At 47.0% G+C, this 17,697-nt stretch overlaps 2 protein-coding genes across 8 annotated transcripts in view; one reads left to right on the top strand and one right to left on the bottom strand.

The window, feature by feature from the left end:
* PEA15 (phosphoprotein enriched in astrocytes 15) overlaps positions 1-3,096 on the top strand; it is a 4,051-nt gene extending 955 nt beyond the window's left edge. For 2 of the 3 annotated variants that reach the window (XM_008058719.2, XM_021712705.1), the window contains 2 exons: positions 776-931; positions 1,092-3,096. In XM_008058719.2, the coding sequence (XP_008056910.2) occupies positions 776-931; positions 1,092-1,156 (221 nt within the window). In that variant the 3' untranslated portion in view covers positions 1,157-3,096. The remainder of the gene's footprint in view (positions 1-775; positions 932-1,091) is intronic. The other variant, XM_021712704.1, reaches the window with a different exon arrangement.
* A 346-nt stretch (positions 3,097-3,442) lies between these two features.
* DCAF8 (DDB1 and CUL4 associated factor 8) overlaps positions 3,443-17,697 on the bottom strand; it is a 51,463-nt gene continuing 37,208 nt past the window's right edge. For all 5 annotated transcript variants that reach the window (XM_021712699.1, XM_021712698.1, XM_008058713.1 and 2 more), the window contains 7 exons: positions 14,013-14,085; positions 13,480-13,537; positions 12,856-12,963; positions 10,486-10,616; positions 6,760-6,879; positions 6,264-6,380; positions 3,443-5,403 (listed from right to left, as the gene is read on the bottom strand). In XM_021712699.1, the coding sequence (XP_021568374.1) occupies positions 5,287-5,403; positions 6,264-6,380; positions 6,760-6,879; positions 10,486-10,616; positions 12,856-12,963; positions 13,480-13,537; positions 14,013-14,085 (724 nt within the window). In that variant the 3' untranslated portion in view covers positions 3,443-5,286. The remainder of the gene's footprint in view (positions 5,404-6,263; positions 6,381-6,759; positions 6,880-10,485; positions 10,617-12,855; positions 12,964-13,479; positions 13,538-14,012; positions 14,086-17,697) is intronic.

Raw genomic sequence — 17,697 nt, 5'->3', positions numbered from 1 at the left:
AACACTCTTGCAGAAGTGGGAGAGAATTGGGTGTGTTTGGAAAAGCAAGGAGCCCTACTTGGCTTCGCTGTGACACAGGGTATGTTTAGAAGTGGCTGGGAAGGTAAGTTAAGACAGTGTTGTAGAGGGCTTTTGAGTGATAGGGTGTTTGATAGGTGTGTGAACTCAGGGCCCTGCAGATACAGTATTCTGACTATGGTATGGATAGCATGCTATGGTCAGACTGTTGCAACAGTCAGAGGGGAGGAACCAGGGAAGGTCTAAGGGCATCTTTAATCGCCTGGAATTGGCCAGGTCACATAGATCACCCTTTTGGTGGAGTGCGGGCATTCTCCCATTCAGAATGACCTTGCTCACTAGGTCCAGAATCTTTCCTGGGCTGTCTAGAGATTCCACACCCCTAGTCCGACATGCACTGTCAGCAGATTCTTTCTGACACTTACTTGGTGGGAAAGTGGAAAAGGACAGGCTGGTTTTCTGTTGTCCCTACCTCCCAGTATGAGACCTGGTTTTAACCTAAATTCCTCATTCTGAAATCCAGTCTGGAAACTTCCCTGACCAGCTCTCTGTCCTTCTTTGGAACAGTCCTCTGTACTGTTATTTGGGTACCTTAGCCTTCTTTCCCGGCTTGGTTGCCCCTCTTGTTCCAGTATTATCCCCTCCAATAACCAGTGTGAGCAACTCAGCCTTGGTTCTGGAACACTAGTCTGGTAGAGTGGGGGAAGCTGACCCCTACTGCCTCGCTCTGACCTCCCTGTCTGCTGCCTTCCTCCAGACAACCTCTCCTACATTGAGCACATCTTTGAGATCTCCCGCCGTCCTGACCTACTCACTATGGTGGTTGACTACAGAACCCGTGTGCTGAAGATCTCTGAGGAGGATGAGCTGGACACCAAGCTAACCCGTATCCCCAGTGCCAAGAAGTACAAAGGTAAGAGGCGATGCCTTTAACATAGCTGCACCTCTGCTCCCTCCTACCGATTATCCTTGGAGTACTCGAATTTGGGGAGCGTGGAGGCTGATGCTCGATGGACCTGCCTGGCGTCTCCCACGACTTCTGTCCCTGGACACACATTCCTTTTTGCCCCCAGACATTATCCGGCAGCCCTCTGAGGAAGAGATCATCAAATTGGCTCCCCCACCGAAGAAGGCCTGAGCAAGGGGGAGGAAGAGGAGGAAGGTTGGACCTTCATCGGACCACTCCCTTCCCCCATCCTCCAGGGGAGGGGGCAAGGGCAACCCCCCACCTACCCACTTACTAACCTGGTCCTAACCCCCTTTCTGTGCGCGTGTGTGTGCGTGTGCGCACGCTCTGGCTGTCTGTCTATATGTCTAGCTCATCTAGTTCCTCCTTGTGAGGGGATGGGGGTCAAGGGCTGGGGGAGGGAGCATAGTTTCCCCACTCTAGAGGGAGGTGGAGGCTGTTTCTATGCAAGTGGAAATTGGCACATTCCTGCTACTTCTCTATGCTCCACGTTCCCCCCACATCTTTAAAGTGTGGAAGCAGAAGGACCTGCATTTTCCACACGAGGAGCTGAGGTGGGGGTGAGGTAGGGAAGAGGTGGATGGATCTGAGGAAGAGCAGAGAGAAGGGAGGGAAGATGAAGAGGCTACCCAGCCCCCACCTGGAAGGGGCAGAGAAAAGTCAGAGTCAGTGTTTGTCCTGCCATGCTGGACTGGCTCCATGGTCCAGTTTCCTGCTGTTCCTTGGGTTGGAGGGCTGGGGTGCCAGCAGGTCCTTTTTTTGCTCCCCTCATGGGCCCAGGATAGAGGTATGAGCCAGGCATCTAATGAGAGACCACTGGATCCTTTCGTAGCCCCTAACACTAAACTCCATGGAGCAGCCATGCCCATGCCCATTTGTGCTCTGGAGATTCTGCTGGGAACACGCCCCACTGAGCCTGAGATGGGGATGAGGGCAGAGGCAGGGGAGCCCCCCTTTCCACTTCTTTATTCCTACTCAGACTGTTGCACATACAGACTTTGAACCTATGGAGGTTGGCGAATGAGATCCTTAGGTTTTAACCCCAATCCTGACCCCACCTACAGGGTCCCAGCGTGGTTATTGCAGGCAACCTTCCCTTTCTCCTTGGTCAAGAACACCTCAAGCCAGAAGGAAATTAACTACAGTGTTTTCCTTTGCACTGATCCCCACCCCAGTCCGGTCTAGGAGGGGACTTAGTAACCTTTCTCACTTGATATCCTGGCCCCTTGGGCTTGTGGACGCCTCCTAGCCAAATCACTAGAGTACAGTGAGTGACCCCAGCCTCCTGCCTATCCCAAGATGCCACTCCCCACCCCGACCGTGCTAACTGTGTGTACATATAATTCTACATATATGTATATTAAACCCGCACTGCCATGTCTGCCCTCTTTTGTGGTGTCTAGCATTAACTTATTGTCTAGGCCAGAGTGGGAGTGGGAAGGGAATGCCACAGTGAAGGGAGTGGCAGAGTCAAATTGCTACATAGTCCACACAAAAAAGAAAGCTCTTTAAAAAAACATTAATTCGCATGCAATCTCAAAGACTATTTAGAGAAAGCTGAAGCTAGGAGCTTTTAGGATGTAGGAGCAAAACTTTGGTGGGAGGAGAGAGTTGGCTGTTGGGAGAAGGAAGAAGCCAGACTAGTTAGAGAGTACCCTTGACTCCTAGCCTAGCCCAGCCCAGCCTGCCCATCCCCTCTGGCCACTGCTGCGGACACCTGCCTTAACACACACACCTCGAGGACTCCACGGTTTTGCCTTAAAGGACCTTCCCGAGTCTCCCCAGCCTTGTCTGGCTTCTCCCTTAAGAAGAGAGATAGTTGTAGGATTGGAAGGGGGGAAATGAGCACGACCCGTCCTTTCATTTGGGATATGTCATATGAGAGCGAGGAAGAGAACATGGAGTCTTCCTTACGGAAGAAATGGGAGAAGAGAGACAGGGTCATCTTCAGCAGAGTCTACTAGTTTCTCTGTAAGGCAAAATAATCTAGAAAGACTAACCGGCCCACCCACCCCTTGTAGCTGTGAGATGGTCTCTTTCCTGTGCTCCTCTGTCTGCAGTGTGCACGGCCTTGTCCTAACCCTGGAATAAAGGTGATTGACTGTACTGTACCTAATTGATTTAAAAATTTCTGTGAGTGATCAAGAATTTGGAGCCTCTGGATCACTGGGAGGGGGGAGGAGCAATATTTACCCCCACATCCCTCACTGCAGCCTGGAATGGGGCTAGGAAAATGCCCCAACCCCACTCCCATCTCCTAAATATCACTGAGCCAAGTGGAGCCTCTTTTACTTGCAGTAGTCTCCCACCAGCTCAAGCACTGGAAACACAGATATGGACTGGACTTCCTAACACTAACATAGGCAGTTTGAGGGAAGGGCTAGCATCTACATGGGAAGGAGCAAAAACAGGCTATCATGAATGAATGTACCACATACCACACAAAGCAGCAGTCGGTGGGCGGGGGGAAGCTTTACTTAGAGAAAATACAACAAATTCCAGAGTGCACGTTTTTCAGCCCACCCCATCGACCCACTAAGCAAGAGGAACACAGACCACTTGGTCACCACACATTCCCTACCTCAGGGAGGGGGTGCAGCAGCGACATCTGGTCTGAGCACTGCAAGGAAAGGGGCATGAGAAAGGAGTGTCTGGGGACTCCATCCTCACACTCTTCCCCTCCTTCCTGGCCTGTTTTAGTAGAATCTGACTGTCCCAGGATGCAGATTTCCTGATTGGATTTTGTGGAAATTGGGGGCAAAAAAATAGCAGCAAAAGCATTTAAGGGCAAGAATTCCACTGGGACTTTTCAGTGACCAGTGATAAGACAAGGCTCCAGCCATTGTGATCAGTCCTTAGACGACCGACTTGCTCCTCAGTCCTAAATTATTAAGAGGTGGACTAGGTCTGTAAGTCAATCCCAGGAAGTCTTTCCCTTCACTCTTCCGTTAGGAAGGGAGCTGGCGTGGATGTGGATGGCTTAAAGAGTCCAGCAGCTAAAGGTAAGAGTGTGCGTGTGCGCGTCTATGTGTCGTCTGTCACACACAGACCAGAAGAGCAAGTCTGCCATGGTGGCACCCTTCCTAAAGTCAGAGTCCAGTCAGGTTTTAAAGACAGGCCAGCCCTGGGTTGGAAAAGTCATTCTGGTAAGCCCCACAAGACTCAAGGAGAGGTAGATCTCAGGCAGAGTTGAGAGGAATTTCCTGTTTTTCCCAACCTCCACAACAAGTTAGGGAAACAGGAAGGGCAGAACTGAGGATTCTTGCATTCTTGAGCCTCCTAAAACCTAAGGGGTAAGCTCCATCTCTAATGGTCATATATGCAGAGGGTAAGCTGACCCCAGGTGTCACTTCCACATCATTACTCTTGCTCACTCTTCCTTTAAGTCCCTTTATTGCATTCATAGAGAATATATAGGTATTTAAACTTTGACAATAATTTTACCTTGATACATCCAAGTTTGACTTGCTTTTTAATATATTTATAGATATAAAATTAGGCCTCTAACAGTGATAGGACAGGGAGATTGCTGCCACCAAAAACTTAAAAAAAAAAAAAAAGAGGTAACATCCTTCCTATTCTTTCTCCACCTCTGCCCCTTCTCCCTCCTCTCCCCATCCTCCCTCCCCTGACCTACTTAGGGGTGATGGGATGAAGAGGAGAGAGTGAAGGAGACACAATCAAGTGCAAAACACTGTGATAAGTACAGAGGATGAATGAGGTGGAAAGCAAAGAGTGTGGGATGGTCAGGGGCTCCGAGGACTTCCCAGAAAATCAGGATCCTGGGATGGGGTTGCTGGGGGCTGGGGTGGAAAAGGGGAACAATGGAACTGTCATAGACTTTTAAAAAAACAAAGAAAAAGTCCAAAACCTAAACCAAAGAGAGAGTGGCGCTCCTGCCCCCAACTCTGGCCCTTGGTACTGAATAGCCAGTTGTTCCCCCCACCCCTCTGCCCAAGAAACAAGGGAGGTTAAAGACAAAGAAAACCATTCCCTATCCCAAACCAGTTAACAAAATAGGCTCCCTTCTCCCCTCAGAAAGAGGCCTTGGGGAGAGGCTACTTCTGCGGAGTCCTATGCATGTCCCCACGGAACCCTACTCCAGGGCTCCACTCCCATCCTAGGGACTCTCTGTTGGTTCATTCTCCTCTGGTGTGTCCTTCTCCTGGGATGTCTTTCTTTTATCTAAAGCAAAAAGTCCAAAGTGCGTTTCTGCTGAAAGTAAGAGCCTGGGATGGGAACAGGTTGCCCAGGCAGGACTGGGTTGGCAGCCCCAGCCCGCCCCACCTAGGTACGAGGCCTCAGGATGGCATGCACTGCACCCGGTCAGGGCCCTCCTCCTCGTCCGAGGTGTCTGAGGAGCTGGGAGACTCATCGGAGTCTGCGTCTGTGGTCCCAACCCCAGGTTCTCGCCAGCGCTGTGGAATGGGAAAGGCTTGTTAGTAACATTCCCGAATGGAACAAGGACAAGCCTGTTAAGTCTTAGCTAGAATTCAGATGCTTTAGGCCAGGGATGAGCAGAAGTTTTCTAAAAAACCAGGAAATCGATAACAAATATTGTGGACCATACGGTCTCTGCTGCATCTACTCAACTCTACCACTGTGGGATGAAGCCCTAGATGATACACAATGGGTGGAGCTGTGTTTCAATAAAACATTACTTACAAGAACCAGCAGGCTGAGGTGAGTGAATTGCCTGAGCCCACGGGTTCGAGACCCACCTGGGCAACTTGGCGAGACCTCATCTCTACAATAAATCAAAATGAGCCAGGCATGGTAGTACATGCCTATAGTTCCAGCTACTTGGAAGGCTGAGGCGGAAGGATCGCTGGAGCCCAGCAGGTTGAGGCTGCGGTGGCCGGGAGCGGCCACTGCACTCCAGTCTGGGTGACAGAGTGAGACTCCAACTCAAAAGCAAAACAAGAACTAGCAAAAGGCCAACTGCCAGTTTGCCAACCCCTGCCCTAGGCCTCTTCTGGCATGCAAGGAAAAACGGAAGATCACCCTGAGATTAGTTCTTCCCTACTCCTTCCCGCCTCCTGCCTTTGCCTTCATGAAGAGGGCATTATCCATGTATGGAGAAGGAGAACAAGCAGGTACCACCCTTTTCTGTGGGTGGCTCTTCCAAGGCTTTATCAGGGCTCTCAGGGGAACAGGAGACAATGGATAGGAAACCCAACCAAGACCACCTGATTCCTACTAAAGTCACTACTCTGAAAGTTTTTAGCCCTCTTGGGAGGGTCACTGCCCTTGGGAACTCACTCCAACCCCTGCTTACCCGGTGATGGCGTCTCTGTCTCAGGTGGTGCATGAGGAACCAGAGCATGTGGCTATCAAACAAGTCAGTGTGGTGCAAGCTATCTTCATCCCGCTCCCGCTTGTTTTTCTTAATCACCTGGAACCCAAAAGTGTTGGGGGCAGAGGCAGCAATGAATAAAGAAGGCTGGTGTTCTATCCTAATAAAAGCTTCCCATTAAGATGAAGTACAGCCAGGTTAGATTAGGAAAGGATGCCCCAGGTTCAGCCACTTAGAAGATGGGAGGATTTAGAGTAATTCCTCCTGAAGATGCTCTTACCCAATTCCACTACCAACTAGTGGCACTTCACAGCTGCCATTGGAGCAGGACTGACCCTACTGAGGCAGACAGGAATGTGGAGGAGGGTATTAGAGCAGAGCCTTTAAAGAACTGGGCAGCAAGTTATTCCTTCCTAAGAAAATGAAGAATCACAATATGTGGACGAGCAGAAAGAAGAGAACCCAGTCAGCCACTTACATCCTTCAACCCTGTCAGCTCAGTGGAAGCTTCAGCTGTGGGTGCCCAGATTTTCACATCATGGTCTAAGCCGCTGGTTGCCAGCACAGGCAGGTGAGGGTGGGGCTCCAGACAGTTCACCTGGTCAGGAAGAAAGGCAAACACAGACTCAGGGGTGGGTGGGAGCAGGATTTAAAGAACACTACTCTACTTGAGTTAATAACTGCCCTTCATCAGGGCTGAGGCAACTGCTTGAAAGGAAGCCCACCCATCCTGTGCCCAGGCCCTATGGCCCTGGGGGCAGAGGAACCCACCAGAAACAGACTGGGTGTAAGACCAGGCACATCTATCATATCTATATATAGGTCAGGGATGGCTTCATCCTCAGGGACAGTCCTAGGAGTGGGCAAGTGATGGGCCAACTTTGCTGCCGATTTCACAAGAAGGCAATGAGATCTAGATGACCTCATTTACTCCAGATGCCAAAGCTCCAACTTGCCTAAGCCTGGGAAAAAACCATCTCAGTGGCTTTCACCAAATGGCAAATAAGTTTTTTAAGATGAAGGAAGCAGCAGCTGCCACTGAGCCTCCAGAGAAGAGTTGGAGAACAATTACATTCACTTGGCACTGTTTACTAGAACTGGAGAGGCATAGGCTGGGAGGAGGAGGCTGAGCTGGAGGGGGGTGATGGAGGCTCATGTCTGCTTCAGAGAAACCTGCACATCCTGAGGGCCAATGTCCTGCTACCTGCCTGAGAGCAAGGTAAGCTCAGCTACAGGGCAGCCTAGGACAACCAGGCAGCTTCCTGGGGCCCCACAGCCTCAATCTTAGCCACCCTCTGGAGACATTCACTGAACAGAAGAAACGAACTACGGCAGACAGACCTTCTGGCTTAGGCAGCTTCCTTTTATCCAAAAGTGCCTATGCCCCCTGCTGCCTGAGTGAGAAACATGAACGTCCCGGGCAGGGCAGGGCAGGGCAGGGCAGGGCAGTTCCCATCCTGACCGGAAGAGCTAGTCCCAGATATGGCTGCTAAAGCATTTTCAGGCTTTTAGTCAGATGAGGAACACATAGGAAAGCCACTCCACCTTGCAGCTGCCCTTCAGTCTAAGAAAACAAACCCTGGCAAAAAGCCTCTTTTAGTTCTCTCTGGCCCAACCTCCCTGCCTCGCCTGCACAAGGCAGAAAAGAGCTAAGGAGAAGCCAAGGGCAGGCATGGAAAATAGAGCTGACCTACAGACCTCCAGCCTTTTTTGACTTCCTTTTTACAAATAAACAAACACATGCCCAGAAAAAATGGAAGCTAAGCCTGAAGCTAAGAGTAAAATGGAAACTCCATTCTTTCCTTCCTTCCCCCATTCCACACATCAGCTTATTGCAGAGTTTATATTGGCTCTTTTAGGCAAGAGCATTTGGAGCATGGGAGGCACTAGAAAGAATCTCCATTGCCTGGAAATATTATCAAAAGATATGTGAGAACTCACACACAAGCCTGAACTTACTCATCCATCTTCTGATAAACCCTTGCTATAGACCTGAACTCCAAGCCAGCTCTGCTTGAATAAGTCAGCAAAATGAAAAAGCCCAGAGAATAATTCCTTGGAACGGAAGACTAAAGAACAAAGCCAATGGTAGGGGACAAGAGAACAGATTACATACAGTACCTGAGTTGGAGCCTGCAGAGGGAGCCGACAGAGGACTTCTGGGTCAGGGTACCTGGGCACTTCACCAGACCTGTCTGAATGCCAGGACTTAACCTGTCAATATTGCCTGAGCAGAGAAAAGAGCTCTGGCCTCGATAACTGGGCTGGGGGAATGTAGAGAATGGAGTCAAGCATCAAAGTGCTCTTGAGACTAAGGAGATGTCCTCTGACATCTTCCTCCACCCTTTTCCCTGTGAAGCTGAATGGGAACAAGGACAAGACCCCAAAAGAGAGTCAGGAGACCTGGATAAGACAGATGATAACCTCTACGGTCTCTTCTGGTTCTAACATTCTACTTTGTGATATGTGCTGTAAGTCTACCATGAAGCTGGTACCTGTGACTGCCATGGTTGAAAGGTTAGGATAAAAAAAGAGGGACCCCAGTGAAGACCATATGGATCATTCAGCTGACACAGAGGCAAGACCAAGTAAGAAAACTCACTTCAGAGGGTAGTCTCTGTATCTCTTGTTCTATTCTCTTACTCTTAGGACCCTAAAACTCAGGCCTGAGGCCTGCCCATCCCAAGTAGAAGTCCTCGCCACTTGAGTACCTGAATTAATCATCAAATCTTGGCCAGGTTCGGTGGCTCAGCCTATAATCCCAGCACTTTGGGAGGCTGAAGCGAGTGGATTGCCTGAGCCCGTGGGTTCAAGACCAGCCCAGGCGACTTGGTGAGGTGATGTCTCTACAATAAATGAAAAATTAGCCAGAAGTGGCAGCGCACGCCTGTAGTTCTGGCTACTTGGAAGGCTGAGGCGGAAGGATCTCTGGAGCCTAGCAAATCGGTGCTGGGGTGGCTGTGAGTGTGCCACTGCACTCCAGCCTGGGTGACGGAGTCAGACTCCAACTCAAAAAAAAAAAATTCAGATCTTGGTATTGGCTGAGCTGAAAGCAAACTGACCTGCAGAGTGGGCATTCAGCCCCACATCTTTCTGGAACAGAATGCAAGACAATAATTTATGATCAAGGAAGGATTCACTGGCCCCTTTTTACTTCTTTCTGACTACATGCCTATGGCAGGATTCGCATTAAGACTCCAGTGTTGTGGGTATGTCCACTCAGATGACAGAAGGGGACCTATGGAAGAGTAAAAAATGAAGCAGGCAAGAGTGAGCCACACCTTGAACTTCTAGACTCCTCTCCTCTTACACTCAGGCCAAAGTAGCCCTAGACCTATAGTGGTCTCAGGCCCCTGAAATTTAGAGGAAACCAGAAGAAAATCTGAAATACTCTCATACCAGGGCAATAAAAACACAAGAAGGAATGGGATCTTGATTGCAAGGAACCATTCTAAATTCTAAAGCCACTCTACATAAGCTTCATCAAGAGATGGCTAGGCTCTCTGAAGTTCCCCATGCTTGACTGAGAAGGAAGGAAAAGGAAGAGACCGAGCTGCCTCATCACTCCTTAGAAACCTTGGGTAATCGGTACAATCTAGTCTTCCAAACTGTCTCTTTCCTATCTTCTGTGGTCCAAAATCCTTATAACATAAAGCCACTGAACTCTTTCCTGACTCTGGGTCTCAAAAAAGAAAAAAAAGATGATACGGTTAACCAGATACATCTTCAAAGTTGACCACTTTTTATTCCCTAACTCAATTCTTACTCATCTTTTTGCCCTATCTCCACAGAGGTTGTTTGCAGAACTCAAAGCACAGGCAGATCACGGGTTATAGGCAAGTAGGTTGCTCGCCACTTACAAATACCTTCAGCATCATGGAGGAGGCTGTGCTCTGAACTCTAATGCTTTTGCTTTTAGAAAAGGTCCATGCTTAGAGGTAAGTTAGTTAAGGACAGATGCTCTTCCCTAAGTTCTCTTTCTCATCTCAATAAACCATGCCTTAGAGAGACTGAAGACAAGAAAAGGAAGAAAATATTACAACAAAATCTCAGCAACCCCAGGCTACACTGTCTTTTAATTGAGCTGGCTGGATCTTTAAGACATAATATCATATGGTTACAGTAAGAATTCAGTGGCCATGCTAAAACCTACCTTAGTGACTGGAGAGACTAGGAGCCAGCCAGCCCAGCACACCATACTCACCACGCCTCCCTTGTCCCCCTCCATAAACTGAATGATCTGGCAGGAAGATTTCTCCCAGAGGAAGATGTGCCCGCAGTCACTACCGCTCACCACAAACTCACTCTTGGGGCCATAGAAATTAACACCTTTTACTGAAATGATACATGAGAGAACAAACCACATGAGGGCTGTCATCAGGTCTATTTATATTTATCTTGCAAGGAATTCAGTTATTCATAAACTCTAAATCAGCTGAGAACCAAATAATTCTTTTCATTTTCACAAAACAAATCAAGAGATTATGCAGGTATAATATATAGCTATAAGAATCACACCAGTCCCAAAGACTATTGATTTTCTCCCCAAGAGCTCCACAAGGCAGAGCGTCCGCAGTCCGGTAGCAATAGCCTCAGTCTCATTAGTCAATACCTATCAGGCAACCACAGGCCTCTAATGTCTTACCTGTCCCACCTGAATCACCCAGCTCTGCCCACTCCTAGATAACACTGTCCTATGCCCTAGGATTATCCTCGATATGTATACTTCATTGGTACTTTGTCAGCGTTTCTTGGGTCATTGGTTGATATGAGACTGATGAAGGTATATGACACAACTGCCCATAAGAAGCAAGTGAGATGGCCGGGCACAGTGGCTTTTGCCTATAATCCCAGCACTTTGGGAGGTCACAGTGGGAAGACTGCTTGAGCCCAGAGGTTTGAGATCAGCCTCAGCAACATTGCAAGACCTCATCTCTACAAAAAAATCAAAAAATTAGCCAGGCCTGTAGCCCTTGCTACTCTGGAGGCTGATACGGAAGGATCAGCTGAGTCCAGGAGGTTGAGGCTGTGGTAAGCTGCGAGCATGCCTCAACTCAAAAACAACCTCGACTCAAAAACAAGAGAAGCAAGTGAGCTGTGCTTGCTAACAGGACTCTGAATAATGAATGGGCTTCACTCTCTGGAATGAGTAAAAGAAGCCCAGAGTTCCAAGTACCACAGCCAGTATAATACTGGCTATCAGACTGGCACCCTTCTTTTTGTGTATCTGTGGACTTGAGATCCAAGAACAAATTTTTCCCTCCCTTCTCACCAACTCAAGAAAAAAAGGAAAACTAACCGCTAACTGCTGTCTCTAAGTCAAAATTATGACAGATATCTGTTAAGAGTCATAACAACAAAAAAGAGCAGTGACTCTCCAACTTTTCTGTACATTAGAATCACACGGGTAATTTTTTAAAAGTTCAATGCTGAAGTCACACCCCATACCAATTAAATCAGAATGTATGAGGTTAGCCAAGCACAGTGGCTCACACCTGTATTCCCAGCACTTTGGGAGGTGGAGGTGAGAGGACTGCCTGAGTCCATGGGTTTCAGACCAACTTGGGCAACTTAGTGAGACCTCGTTTCTACAATAAATAAAAAAATTAGCTGGGTGTTGTGGGCACATGCCTGTAGTTCCAGCTACTTGGAAGGCTGAGGCAGCAGGATCACCTGAGCCCAACAGGTCGAGGCTGTGGTGGCCGTGAACATGTCACTGCACCCCAGCCTGGCAACAGAGTGAGTGACTCCAACTCCAAAAAAGAGAGAATGTATGGGGTTAAGACCAGGCAGTCTTATTTTTCAGAAACTATCAGCTGACACCAGTGTGCCCCACAATTTGGGAACCATGGACATGGAACAAAAAAGGTCAATCTTTATTGCAATCTTGTGCTAGATAATATCACCATTCCTTTTCCTCTGCCTCATTCAAAAAAATCATTTACTCTTCCCTCCCTAGAGGCATTTACTCCCACTTCAGACTCCCCAACAAGCTATTAGTGAAATTACCTGAAATAATAAGAATAAAAGTCAGACTAGTCTCCTTATGCTCAAACCAAACAGAAGCAATGTCACTGCATTGGTGAGATGCTCTTGAGTCCTGTCTTTTTTCTTTCTTTCTTTTTTTTTTGAGTAGTAGTCTCACTCTGTGCCCAGGCTGGAGTGCAGTGGCACACTCATGGACACCGCAGCCTCAACCTGCTGAGTTCAGGTGATCCTTCTGCCTCAGTTTTCCAAGTAACTAGAACCACAGGTACTAGGTACTACTTTTTTTTTTTAGTTGCAGAGAAAAGGTCTTGCCAAGTTGCCCAGGCTGGTCTCAAACCCCTGAACTCAGGCAATCCTCTTGCCTCTGCCTCCCAAAGTGCTGGGATTACAGGTATGAGCCACTGTGCCTGGCAAGCCCTCTCTCTTCTAACATAGTAGAAAAAACATGAAAACTTCACCCTAATTCAGGACAACCTCTCAGTGCCCATGGCAACATAGGCTGCCTACTCCTTGGTAGTTCCCATCTGTACAACCCGAATGATGCTGTACAGATTTGGGCCACAGAAACCTAGAGAGGCAGTCTCACCTGTGGCATTATTTCTGTGGCCCTTGTATCTCTTAACATACTGGGCCCCATCACTGTGAGAGGAGTTGAAGAGGTAAATGTCTTCATCATTGTAACTGGCCAGGAGCTCTGCCAAGAACAAGAACACAGCAGTGAAGGCAAAGGCTGAAAAGAGCAGGGACCAGGAGTTGGGGGTCGGGGTGGGGCTTCTTGCCAGTAGTGCCCCCTCCAAATACCCAGGTAAAGCACCCATCTTACTTAGTTGGAACAGCAGGCAAGTCAGACTGTACAGGGTAGACTAGGAACACACTGCCAACCCAGGGGTAGCAGAATGCTCAAAAAGATCATACCCATTAACTCAGCAATGAGCCAAAGGCATAAGAACTTGATCAGGCAAGTAGCCTGGGCTTCAGGACAGGCCTCGCCAAACATTATCTGCAGCATTCTGCAAATGGTGCCTAGCATCTCCAAGGGTCCTCTGCTGCGTCCTCCCGCTACGTGCTCACCATCAGCTGTTGCTTCCCAGTTGCTCCACTTGGAGCTATAGCACAGTGGTGAGCACTGGCGGGCACATGCCTCACTGGTTCAGCAGCTCTCTAGACAGAGGGGGCATGCCAGCCTAGGAGCTGGGCCCTGCTCACGTACCTGTGCCGTCGTGGCTGTACACAAGACAGGTGATGTTTGCTTTGGACTCACTGTTCACCTGCAATAAGGAGCAGATACTGACTGATGCCCCACCCCCCCCATTTATTATACCATCTTAAGGAAATAGGTTTCCTTCAAACTCCCCTGTATCTTCTCCCAGAGATTGAGAGAGTGAAACAGACAGACAGAGACAGGATACAGCCAATGAAACGTGACCACCTACGGGGGAGCGTCTCAGGGCCTTCCTTCGGTTGTCTTCTGTGTACTAGCCATTTTATATACACTGTCTCATTAGGCCTCACCATCAAGGTTCAAGGCAGTTATTTTACCTCTATTTTGCCAATATAAAAACAGAGGCTAACAGGTGAAGTGACTGCCCAAGATCACAAAACTGGTTAAGTGGTAAAGTCAGGATTCAAATCCAGATGACTGGCTTGGAAATCCAAGCTCTTCTCACCATACCAACAAGTTCAGGTGCAGCCTTGGGGTTGAAGGAGGGAAGCCTGAAGTAACTGGCCCTTCATGAATCTTACCAGGTGATGAGGACAGAATTTCTTGAGTACTCCATTGTTCTCATTCTCATCAATTTTCCTCTGGTCATAAATCCTGTAGTGGAAGAAGCAACGAAAAGGTCAACATTTATGAACTGATCCCCTGAAGAGCTGCAATTTGATGTAATGGCAGGAAGCAGCCAGTTGGATGCAGATAAAGGGTATTTTCCCAACCACACTTCTGGTTCATGCTCTTCCTTCAAGGTCCTCCCTTCCCCAATCCATTGCCAAACCCTAACTCTTTCATCCAGGCACCTCCCATTTTAAGTGTGGCTCCTCAATTCTCAGTTTGAAGTGGTTTATCTTTCATCTCAACTTTTATCATTGCCGATTTTCACTGAAACAACTAATACGATTAAAGAGTGTCTTTTTTTTTTTTTTCTTTGAGTTGGAGTCTCACTCTGTCGCCCAGACTGGAGTACAGTGGCACGCTCACGGCCATCCCAACATCGACCTGCTGAGCTTCGGCAATCCTTCCATCTCAGCCTTCCAAGTGGCTGGAACTACAGGCACGTGCTACCACTCCTGGCTAGTTTTTTATTTATTGTGAAGATGAGGTCTTGCCAAGTTGCCTGGGCTGGTCTCAAACCTGCAGGCTCAGGCAATCCACTCGCCTCAGCCTCCCAAAGTGCTGGAAATACAGGCTGAGCCACCGAACCCGGCTTATAGAGCATTTTATACGTATGTTACCTAAAACAGTGGGTCTCCAATCCATCCTGAACACCTTGTTATTTGGCCAGTTCTCCCTCTAATACCCCACAACAACTATTACAAACCACCACCTATCTCCTTCAAGACCCCTTCTTCTTTCTTCATCCCCATCAAGCAAACTACCTGCATCTTCTCTCCAATCTAAACTTTAAATTCAAATATTTATGACACACATACTATGTGCCAAGTATTCTGCCAGGTGCTGGAAGTATAGTGTGAAAGAAGACAGATCCAGTGCTTGTATTCACCCATCAGTCTCCTCCAGCCTCAGAGCCTCTGTCTACAATTGGTCTTAATTTCATCCTTCTGGAGACCTTGTCTGATTGACCAGTTTATTTCTCAGCCTCTTCCTCAACACCATCTACCCACTTTCTAAAAATTCTTCTACTGACCATCCTTTCTTACTATTGCTTTTTCTCTCCATTCCTCTTACAGTCAAATTACTGAAAGGAACAATCAACATTCAATATTTTTACTTTCTTACTTTCTATTCACTTCTCAGCCCATCCCAATCTAGCTTTGACCCCTCAGCTCACCTCTGAAACTCTCTGGCTCACGTTGTCAGTAACCTAATTGCCAAAGTCAACAGATACTTTTCGCTGGGCATGGTGGCTCACACCTGTAATTCCAGCACTCTGGGAGGTGGAGGCAAGAGGATTGCCTGAATCCAGGGGTTCAAGACCATCCTGGGCAACATGGTGAGAACTCATCTCTACAATAAATAAAAAAATTAGCTAGGCATGGTGGCACATGCCTGTGATTCCAGCTACTTGGAAGGCTGAGGCAGAAGGATCACTTGAGCCCAGCAGGTTTAGACTGCAGTGGCCAAGTGCTACTGCACTCCAGCCTGGGTGACAGAGTGAGATTCCTACTTAAAAAAAAAAAAAAAGAAAAGATACGTTTCAAGTCTTTTTCTCTAGCTGACACTGTTCATTGATCCTTCCCTTAAACACCTTCTTTTCCTTGATGTCCAACCACTCCTCAATGTTGTTCAAGAGCTTGTCTTTCTTCATCCACTCAAACACTGATGTTCTCCAGCAGCCTAGTTTTGAGCTCCCATTTGATGCTATACTAGGGAATTTTAACCTTGAAGGAATTTCTGTAGGCTAGGAGTGAAAGTTATTTGGTCCAAATTGTGCTTATGTGCATTTTTCTGGGGAGAAGGGACCACAGTTTTCATTATAGTCTCAAAGAGTCAGAGACTCAAAAGGGGAAGGGAAAATCCTACCTTATACTTTTCCTTTGGTGATCAAATTCCCATTATCAATGCTTTAACTACAGACTTCAATCTGTGTCTCCAAACACACTTATTATGAGTTCTATCTAGACTTATACTTATTTGACAAATTGATGTATTATAATATCCACAATATTATATTATGTATAACACTGGGATATTCAAGAGTATACTCATTCTCCTCCAAAACTAAACTCTAATTCTAAACATATCCTTCTCTCCCAAATCTGTTAATATCACTGCCCTAAATTCAAATGGCCAACTCAGAAATCAGGTCCTCTCTCTCTTCTATACAGTTCATTTCTTTCCTGTCCATTCTGCTCCCTGGGTTTTTTGTTTTGACTATGTCTGCTTTCTCCACCTACTGTCATTTTTTGGCCTAGATTACTATAGTTTCCTTTTTTTAAAATTTATTTTTAAAATGTGGGGTACAAATGAGGGTTAGGTACATAAGTAGTCATCATACAGGTAAAGTGTGGGCACTATAGTTTCCTTCTAACTGACTTTCCTTGAACATATCACATCATAGCTTGCTACCTTACTTTTATAATGATCCCTCTACCTGAAATACTAAGTCCATTTGTCTTTAATACTTCCTCTGGGAGAAAAAAAACTGCATATAGTTTCTACTGTGTTAAAGTAGTCTGACCTGACTTCAAATAATAACTTTGATACTTACTGGCTAAGTAATACTGAGTAAGTTACTTAATATCTTTGATCCTTATACATCTGTTTTTCTAAAACATTCCTTAAAGGCAGAGACTATGTCTAGCTGAGGGTATACCTGGCAGAATAGATGCTTAGTAAATGGTGGATGAATGGATGAATGGCTCACTATATCACTACATTCCCCACAATCTCTTGCTTAATATCCAGCATAAAGAGACTACCCAAGAAATGTCTGCTAAATGGTACCCAACCCCCCCCAAAAGAGGAGATGACTGCACTACCAATTAACTACGCTTCAGCAAATTTACCAGCTGACAATCAAGTTTTTTTCTCTTAACTGCTTAAATTGGAAGCCCTAAAAAGTCACTAGGCCATCATAAACCAGCAAATCAGTAAAAAGTAGTTAAATATTCAAGCCCCATGGAGTGTTTTTTGGTATACAAACCATTCTGTGTTCCTCAGGTTGGAATGCAGTGGCACAATTATGGCTCACACTGCAGCCTCAACCTCCTGGGCTCAGACAATCCTTCCACCTCAGCCTCCCAAGTAGCTGGAACTACAGGTGTGTGCTGCCATGCCCGACAGAAAAAAATTGTTTTTGTAGAGACGAGGTCTTGCTATGTTGTCTAGGTTGGTCTTGAACTCTTGGGCTCAAGCAATCCTCCATCTCCCTAAGTGCTAAGATTACAGGCATAAGCTACCATGCCCTGCCTGTCCTTTTACTTTATAGAGATATTCTAATTTTCCTTCCTCTTTCTTCCATATTGATTAATAATCTTCTATAGTATAGCTATGATGCTAGACCAAGGGTTTGTAAACTTTCTCTTAAGGAACAAGACAGTAAATTTTTTAACCTGGCAGACCATCTAGTCTCTACTGTAACTACTGTAACTACCCAACTCTACCATTGTAGCATGAAGGGCAAGCAATATGTAAGCAAATAGCTGTGGTTTTGTTCAAATAAAACTTTTATAAAAAACAAGCAAGCTGGGTTTGGTGGCTCAGCCTGTAATCCCAGCGCTTTGGGAGGTTGAGGTAAGTGGATTGCCT

The sequence above is a fragment of the Carlito syrichta genome, unplaced genomic scaffold, assembly GCF_000164805.1.
Source record: "Carlito syrichta isolate Samal-C Ts95f unplaced genomic scaffold, Tarsius_syrichta-2.0.1 Scaffold303604, whole genome shotgun sequence".
In the NCBI taxonomy this organism is placed as follows: domain Eukaryota; kingdom Metazoa; phylum Chordata; class Mammalia; order Primates; family Tarsiidae; genus Carlito; species Carlito syrichta.
The sequence above is the reverse complement of the archived record's forward strand: the minus strand, read 5'-3'. Positions and strand labels throughout refer to the sequence as shown.